The following is a 9,282-nucleotide window of genomic DNA, read 5'->3' as shown; positions in this document are numbered from 1 at the left end:
AATGGATTACATCCAAATAAGAATAAATTTAGTAGATTGTGTTTTACGTATATGTTTTAAAATCCAAAATGAAAAGAAAAAAAAACATGTTGATTATATAAAAAAAATTGGAGGAACCTAGAATTAGAGTCTTATGGGCAAGGACACTATTGCTGATTTAACCTCTATACGAAACGCGGACATGAATAAAAGAGGTAAATCCTTTTTTTTAAGCAAAACACCACCCTCACAAGCAAATAAAGAACAAAAAACAAATCATAGAAATACATATAATGATAATCTAATCCATCCATATGCTGTTTAAACCTATGACCAACTATCCATTACATGCTCTGCCACAGCCATTGCAGAGTTTTGGATACCATATGCAAATCTAGAGACAGAAGTTACCTACAATTGTCACCCATTAGTCAGCTCCAGGTGTGGAGCTGCCAACAGGTTATGTTTTAGCACACAAACAAGGATAGGGTTTTAGTCTTTGCGAACAGGGAGTAACCACAATTAATAGGGCTGCCCAAGTGCCCATCAAGGCAAAAGAGTGAGGTAGGCATGCTAAGTACAAAATAATTAACAGTGGTGCGCACTACTGCTACGGTGTTTCACAATCCTTCAAGCGGTGACCTTCGCTCGACGCCGTGGCTGTTTTGTTTCCACATCTTCCTCTTCATCTTCATCATTATCTGCCTCCGATAACTTGGTTAGCTCTTCTTGAATCATAATTTTAATAGCTCCTTTTCTTGGCTCCAGATCAATCTTGTAATGGTCATCTATATGATACAAGTTTGTTAGAATGTCTGATCAACAACTGCAATTACAACAAAACATGGCTGAAAGGCTTCTTACCAAGCTTCTTAAGAATGTCGCTGAAAGTAGACTGCAAAAACAAATTTCCAATATGTCAGATCCGTCAGAGAAACTTTGAGTAAAACAAGGGGTTAACTACGCCCTAGAGCTGCCAAAACAACAAGACAACTGTACAAGTTAACATTACTTATGATAAAAACACCGACTATATTTAGGAAATAATAATAGGACAGAGATTTTTGGCTCCTGGGTACCAGTGCTCCTGCCATTTAAAAAAAATAAAAAATCACACTTATGTGTTTCAAAAAAATTAGAAAAAAAATCATGGTGTAGCCAATGAATTATCCCATAAACGTCAAAATTTCAACTTCAAATACAAAACATTCTGGGCTACACAAAAATGACAAACATGTGGATCTGGGTATGCATATTTTAAATCTCCAAATCTCAACAGATTTTGTCTTTCTTGTGTAGCCTAAAATATAAAGAATTTCATATTATAATTTTACAGGATTGTAGGCTACGTCATTTACTATGTTCAGATTTATTTTTAGATTTTTTTGAAACAAATATGTATGATTTTCTATTTTTTTAAACAGCAGGAGCACTGGTGCCCAAGAGCCAAAGACACTTTTTGATAATAATAATACAGGGACATAAACTGACATCAAATAATAAAATGGTGAGATCAAAATTAACAAGGTGTAACCAACCGTGTTGAAGTCGACTTTTTTAAGGATTCCAATTATGGTCTTTTTCAGCTCAGCCTTACTGGGCAGACCTCCTTCAGCTGCTTCTCCTTTGCCCTTCGTCGCGTCTTTACCTACATAAAAATACAAATCATCAGATCTCCCAGACATCTGAGAAGATTATGACCTTCATAAAATGGAGGATATTTCTGCAATTATGCCATAAGAAATAACCGTATCGAGTAATGGAATGAGGTTTGAAACCAAAAATAATAGTATTGCCATGAAACAACCAGTAAATATGTACTCCTGACAGATAACAATATCACTACTGACATTACGAAACATGGATAAAGGTAAGTTCAATGTTTGAATATGATACACAAAGTACTATAAAGTCAAATGTAGTACCTGATGACTTCTTTTCTTCTATCTCCTTTTCTGAGCTTGGAGTGCGTTTTGATATGACGGGTTTCTTCTTCCTAGAGAAGACCTTTGCACTCTCGTCAGGGCTTTCCTTTTCCTTGGAAACTTTTGATGGTGATGTTTTGCCTGCACTCTTGCTTGTTGTCTTTGGAGGACCTGTCTTATGGGTGCTGCTCCCTGCAGCAGCCTTCTTTTTACCTGAAGAATCTTTTATTTCTGAGGACTTCCTACTGGCCTTCTCTTCCACAGATTCGTAGCCATCTTCCTGTTCATCAGGAGCTTCATCTGCGTCTTCCTCACTATCAGACTTCATAGGTTGGTCTTCATCCTCCATATCTTCATCACTATCATACTCCAGAGCTTGCTTTCGCCTTTTACTTGGAGCATCATCACCAAATTTCTAAAGCGCAGTGAAAACAAGTCTTAATAACAATCAAAGAATGATGATCATGGGTGTGGCAACATTAACAAATCATCACGAGCTAGAGAACTTCACTTGTAGCATTGTACCAACATGATGTCACTAATTCCATTGCAAAAAAGAGGCACTAATAGATGTTGCGGGTATTAATAAGGCATGTTTGAAAACTGCAACTGCACAAAACTACAGTCAACAGGTTGCATCTGATAACTTCATACCATACCTTCTTAGACCTCTTGGGAGTGGCATCCAGAGTCTTGCTTGAACTATCGCCTGCTCTCTTGCGTTTCCTAGAGTTAGACCCCTGAGAATAAAAGGCACATGGAGAAATATATGATAAAATATAATGCATTCTAATCTAACCATAAAACATCACAACAATAAGGTACTAACGTAACATCTGATACCACAATAGGGATGTCTGTTATTCTCACCTGGTCATCAGACAAGACAGAATCAGACAAAGCATGAGGTTCCGCAATGAAGTCCAACAGCTTTGCCACAATATCTTCCTACATGAGTTATCTCACACTAGGTTAGATGCCACATTTATTACGCTATTGCACTGCATCATTCTTAACAAAAAATTGTTCTATAAACAGAACATTAAATCACCTTTCGAATGTTTGTTTTGGGAACCGGAATAGCAAGCAGCGAACAGAGTTCCACCAACATGTCTTTCATACACCTGTCAAGCTTCTCCTTTGCCTTGGCTCTCTGCTTTTCCTACAGATGAATACAACTTCTTAAGGATTAAACCATTTCCATAACCTGAATAAAATTGATGATAAATTTTTTGGAATAATGCAGCTTACATCGCTCTCATGCCACACAAATCCAGAGAATTGAAGTATATGACCTTTAAAATCAACAGTCTGGAACATTGGCAACATAATCATTTGTCAGGATTAGCAAGCTAACAAGAACTTCAGAATTTACATCAGTCAAGTATAACTTCGGAGTTACTGCAAAGGAAATGGAACTGAAAAGTAATACATTCATGTTTTACTTAAACAACCTAAACCAACTACAAGATGCTTTTTAAGTTTTAACATTTAACCACCTGAAAGTAGTAAAGTACAAGATAAGGGACATCCTGATGCACCATAACTTAGCATTGCTGCTTCTACATGGTGTGAAGCTATCCGGGCGATTGAGTAGTGGAAACTAGCCAGAGCTAAGGCGCTGAGGATCTTACCCTTGCACTAACAGGCCTCATGACAGTTAGCTTGGACACTCGCACTAAATTCTTGCTAAATTTGCTTCGTAGCTGTTTTGATTTGCTTTCTCAGCTCTGTGGCTGTTTTGGTTTTGTAAAAGCCCTTGCACCTCCCCGGCATTCTTTTTCTAATACAAAGTGGCGCGTATTTCGATTTGTGTTCAAGAAAATACGCCATTGTGATAAGTGTGAGATAATTCACTTGACTAGAGAGCATACCAATTGCTGAAGGTGTTTTATTAAGTGTATTGAACTGTTGATTTGACAATGTCCTGTCTTTGTTTCTCTTACTACCTTCTGTTGTGAAACAGCATATACAGCAAAGTCAACAGACTACCTCAACAGACGTGATAATATTGGATATATACCTTATTTTGGGAATATTAGAATATATACACCTTTGTCACTCTAAAATTGTACAATGTATGTACCCATAACTTATTTAGAGGGGCTAATGCTTCTTGGGAAGTTCGGTGTGCAAAAACTGTTTGAATAATTTTCATCCAGCTGAACAGGAACCAACTAAAGTGCAAAGAGCATTAGAAAATTTCTGCAGGACAACAATATTTTGGATGTCTACCTTGCCTTTCCTCCCAAAAAGAAGATGGTGAAGAAATTTAAGATCGGTAGGTTTCTTCTTTGATAACCTCTGTGCCACTGTAAATAAGTATCAAAAATCAAATTAGCACTCGAGCAATAGAAGTGCAATAGGAAAGGAAAAAATCATACATTGCAGACTGCAGGTCAGTGGGAACAATGTAGCTTATTGTTAGTTAAATATTGATTATACAACAAATCACTGGAGAAGAGAAAACAACATTTGCTTGTCAGTTGTTGGAATATGGTTCATCAACTCGGGATCAAGAGCTCAAGACACATGATACACATCACAACTGACAGTTACATGTTCTAATAAATTGATATTGTTGGTCTAAGATCAGACATAACAGTGTACAGATATACAAATCTAGAGTACACGAGAGTACACGATTGAGCTCAAGACACTCAATCGGACCAGAGTACACGAGAAAGTTCGCAATTATACAGTTCACTTATAACTGAGCTTCAGTTGTGACCATGACTTTGACTATATTTTGCAGGTTTATTTCTTTTGGAAGCTAATCATATTTTTTGCAATAGATTGCCATTCATTTGGAGCAAAATTATGCTATATTTGCCAGTCTACTCAAGGTAACGAATATATGCAAATATGCAATCACCTAAATTCACACAGATTCTCACTTAGAGGAATGAAGGATTCATCGAGTAAGCTCCTCAAAACAAGGATCACACAAGCAGAGATACTAGTGACAGAAAACTTGTTTTGACCAAGGTTATGAAAGGGTGCTGGTTTAAGATCATAACATTTGCACCTAAAGTTTGGAACAATAAATATAGACATAAATAAAGTTACCATACCAAGATGGATATTATTTACACAAATCGAAGACATGCATCATAAACAGGACCACATAAACACATGTTGATTCAACTGATCGATCAAGAACTGATCATGATTCATGAGATTAAGGTTTCATGCATTATTGATACCACGTGGCCAATATAGAAGTAGGAGAACACATGGGAAAAAGGAGTTTAACTGGAACCTAACTAACAACTAAATTCACACTAGGCGTCTATCCAAATTCAGTAATATATCATACACTTAGGACAAGTTGGCTGAGATTTGAACTTTCACTGGAAAAAAAGAACATCTTAGCCTTCAGCAAGAAACGCATGAAGACCTCTATTATCCAGGCCCAACAAATAGAAGCAAGTAAACAGTAAAAAGTGTGGCATAGGGCTATACCACTTGGTATATCTTTCAAAGGAGTACCATGACCCTGCAATGTAAAGATTTACCAAAAGTTATAGCATTGCCAGAGAAAATAAGTGAGATAAAGGTAACATGAATGCAAGCAGTGAACCTTCTCAACAACGAAGTTCCTGTTTGGCTCCTTATCAATCACTTCAACCAACCTCTCCACTATTTTCCTCTCACGTTGAGGACGATCAGTACAATAAGGGGTGGGGGTGTTTTGTAAACTTTTGGCTTCCCTGGATTTGGACCCATCCTGTTTCTTATCCTTTCCCTGGCTTCTATCCCTAGCACTTCTTGCCTTTTTGTTCTTAGGTGTCTCCTCCTTATTCTCTTCTACATTCTTGTCTGCCTCACTGACCTCCTCTTCTGTTACTTTGCCACCTTTTCTTCGCTTCTTTACACCTTTTTCTAGTTTTTCTTCATTCACATTTGTCTTCCCATCCCCTCCATCTATCTTATCCGAAGAGCCCTTTTCTTCTGCATCCTCTTCCCCTTGATTATCTTCATCACTCATTTCTTCTGCTTTCTTTTCCTCCTGCTCAGCTGAACCATTCTTTCCTTGCTCACTCAATTCATCCTGCTTGTCAGAACCACCTTGTTCAGCATTTTCCAGTTCCTTCTTGTCCTCTGTATTCTCACCTTTGTCTTCCTTAATCCCTTCATCTTCAACCGCTGCATCTCCTGTCTTGGTCTCAGCCTCAGCCATCTTCACATCTTCACATTCTGCTACCTTGATGGTGTTATCTTCTATTACATCAGCATCCTCTGCTGTGCCCATTTTGACATCCTCATGTTCTGCTGCCTTTGTGCCGTTATCTTCCTTTGCATCCGCCTCCTCCAGGTCGTCACCCATTTTGGCATCAGCTTGTTCTGCTGCCTTGGCATCACTACCTTCCTTTGCATCCACGCCACCCATTTGGACATCCTCGTGTTCTGCTGCTTTACTGCCGTTATCATCTTTTGCATTTGCATCATCTATGCCACCCATTTTGGCATCCTCATGTTCTGCTGCCTTGGCATTATTATCTTCCTTTACATCTACATCCTCCACAACATTCATTTTGACATCATTGCATTCTGGTGCCTTTGCACCATCATCTTCCTTGGCATCTGAATCCTCCACACCGCTTGTTTTTGGATCCTTGTGTTGTGCTTCCTTTGCATCTGCATCCTCGACATCAACTATTTTGAAATCCCCATGGTCTGCTGCCTTGGCGTTGCCACCTTCCTTTGCATGTGCATCCTCGACATCAACTGTTTTGGAAACCCCATGTTCTGCTGCCTTGGCATTGCCACCTTCCTTTGCATCTGCATCCTCCGCAGCGCCTGTTTTGGAATCCCCGTGTTGTGCTGCCTTGGCGTTGTCATCTTCCTTTGCATCTGCAACCTCAGCAGCGTCTGTTTTGGGGCCCTCGTGTGGTGCAGCCTTGGCGTTGTCATCTTCCTTTGCATCTGCAACCTCAGCAGCGCCTGTTTTGGGGCCCTCGTGTGGTGCAGCCTTGGCGTTGTCATCTTCCTTCGCATCTGCATCTGCATCCCCATCCTCAACAGCTGGTGTTTTGGAATCCTCGTGTTGTGCTGCCTTGGCATTGTCATCTTGCTTAGCATCTGCAACCTCAACGCCACCTGTTTTGGGATCCTCGTGTTGGGCTGCCTCGGTGTTGTTACCTCCATTAGTGTCCAAGTCATCCAGACCACCCGATTTGACATCCTCTATACCTGCCTGCTTTGCAGCATCATCATCTTTCTTTGCATCCTCAGCCTCAGTGATCTTGGCATCTTCATCAGATGGGGCCTTGGTGCCATTTTCTGAGGCTTTATTCTGTTCTTGGGCATCCTTATTGGCTACTGCGAGATCCTTGCCCTCAGCAGCCTCCTCTTCCTCTTCCTTGTTGGCGTTATCAGAAGCAACAACATCAGTGGATGCCCCTCCATTTGCCATCACTGCTGCCAGGTCTGCGTCGGGCATCCCGAGTGGACGCTTATTGCTCTAGCTGTAGCTGCAGAGAAACAGTTTTAACAGGTTAGAAAAGCTGAAATTCCATCAAGTCAAAGCTGAGGAAGAGCGGGCGGCAGCTAGCGCGAGCACCAAGCAAGCAAGCAACCCTAATAAAGAGAGACGCCAGCTTGGGCGTGCCAGATCGAACCTAATCTGGGGGAGGGGGAAATCGGGAACTTTCCCGGTCCCGGACCCCTCTTCTCCCAAGCTCAAGTAGGAATCACGCTCCTAAGCTGTAACCTACCGCAGGAGGACAAAGGTCCCAAAACCCTAACTCGGGACAGATTTGGACAAACCCTAGCAAGCTCAGGCCGCAAGCAGGAAGGAAGGCGCCGAACCTGGGCGGGGAGTCGTACGCGCAAGCGGCAGCAATCAGGAGGAGCAGGTAGCGAGGGGGAATTCGGCTGGCGTTTTACCTGGACTGGAGGCGATTGGTGCGGGGAGGGAGAGGAGAGTGCAGTCGCGTCTCGTCTCGTCGCGTCTCGTCGCCTACACCAGGAAAGGACTTGCCTCCTCCTGGTTTAGTCCTGGGACTGGGAAAGGGGGCAGAAATATTCCGAGCCTACCTTGCTTTCTGATCTACCAAGCCGTACATGCTTCACTCCCGTGGTTATTCCTTTTTTCACTTTCTGCTTCTCTAGATGATTGACTGACAAAGCGGGGCCAGACGCTTGTAGGTCCGCCAAACAGAGGCAGCAATGGCTGCTCATTTCCGTCGCCTTCTTTTTTCTCGTGCGCGAACGCAGCGGGTGAAACCTAGATTGGTGAAACCCTCCCTAATCAGCCACCTCGCACTCCTCCCCAATCCCCGCACAAGCCTCTCTCCTCCCCAAATCACAGGCAGTCGACGTACGTGGCCACCGACAACACCTCCTGGAGCTCCGCTTGGTTAGCAACAGGAGGAAGAGGTTGTGGTGGCGAGCAGCAGCAGGTCGGCCTTCTTGTCGCGCGCTGCCTCCATGGAGCCGGACGGGATCTACGCGGTGGAGGGCTGGAGGAGGCGCCTCGGCCCGGAGGGTGGCAGTGGCAGGCCAGAGGAGGCGAGGCGTGGCGGTGCGCAAGGACGGCCATATCATGGTGAGCGCGGGCGACAGCGACTTCGAGCGGCGACGGCGTCCTGGCAGGCTTGCAGCGGCAGTCGACAACCATAGGTAGTCATCCTCGGATAGTGCAAACTTTAAAATCTATTCGTTCCTAATATACATTTTTAGTAGCAAGATCAATATTTATATCATCCCGTTCGATGAAGCTAGGAGTTCAATTTTGGGATCCATGTACATATTCTACGCATAGAAATACCCTATTCTATTTACCATGCACTGTAGCAGTCCAAAACTGCTGTTCTAGGGAGATTACCGTAGGTATGTAGCAGCTGGCAGGCTGAGGAGCATCCAGTGTAACACCTCTAGGACACCTCACTTTCTCTGTAGCCACGGGCGAGGGAATCGATCGGACCAATTCTCATTGAGGCTGCAGGGCACATCTTCTCGTCTCTCCACTGAAACCGAAGCTCTTGCACCATGGCTCTGACCTATGAGACCTAGGACCAAAGAACAAGGAAAGGGAGAGATTACCTAGAGGAGAATGACAGCTCAGGTTCGAAGTCCATGGCCATCAACCCTCGGCAAGCGGAAAATCAGTGGGAGGTCAGGTTGTACATCTTGAGTACCAAGAGCCGTGCCCGTCTTCATCATCACCGGAGCAAGGAGAGCCTATCGGTGCCAGCTCTCCATGCTGACACTGCCAAGAAATTGCGTAGAAGACCAAAAATACATCACCGACCAGTTTAAGATGTCCCCAAATTCCCAACCGGTCATATAATACCTTACACCTGAGGACACCAATAGTCTAAATCAAATTGATGCATGTCTGGCTTGCTTATGTATGTGCCATCCGATGTGT

General features: G+C 42.7%; 1 protein-coding gene across 1 annotated transcript; it reads right to left on the bottom strand.

The window, feature by feature from the left end:
* Nucleotides 1-237: 237 nt before the first annotated feature.
* Nucleotides 238-7,901, bottom strand: LOC124702302 (DEK domain-containing chromatin-associated protein 4-like). Its single transcript, XM_047234427.1, has 12 exons — nucleotides 7,797-7,901; nucleotides 5,488-7,381; nucleotides 5,370-5,403; nucleotides 4,140-4,216; nucleotides 3,156-3,215; nucleotides 2,956-3,066; nucleotides 2,775-2,852; nucleotides 2,564-2,644; nucleotides 1,905-2,319; nucleotides 1,518-1,627; nucleotides 844-874; nucleotides 238-767 (listed from the first exon to the last, which is right to left on the bottom strand). Exons 2-12 carry the CDS (start codon nucleotides 7,348-7,350, stop codon nucleotides 610-612), a joined length of 3,018 nt encoding a protein of 1,005 aa, XP_047090383.1. The 5' UTR covers nucleotides 7,351-7,381; nucleotides 7,797-7,901; the 3' UTR covers nucleotides 238-609.
* Nucleotides 7,902-9,282: the final 1,381 nt, after the last annotated feature.

The sequence above is a fragment of the Lolium rigidum genome, chromosome 3 (genome assembly GCF_022539505.1).
Source record: "Lolium rigidum isolate FL_2022 chromosome 3, APGP_CSIRO_Lrig_0.1, whole genome shotgun sequence".
Classification (NCBI taxonomy): Eukaryota; Viridiplantae; Streptophyta; class Magnoliopsida; order Poales; family Poaceae; genus Lolium; species Lolium rigidum.
Note: the sequence above shows the minus strand (reverse complement) of the source record. Positions and strands in the feature narration are given on the sequence as shown.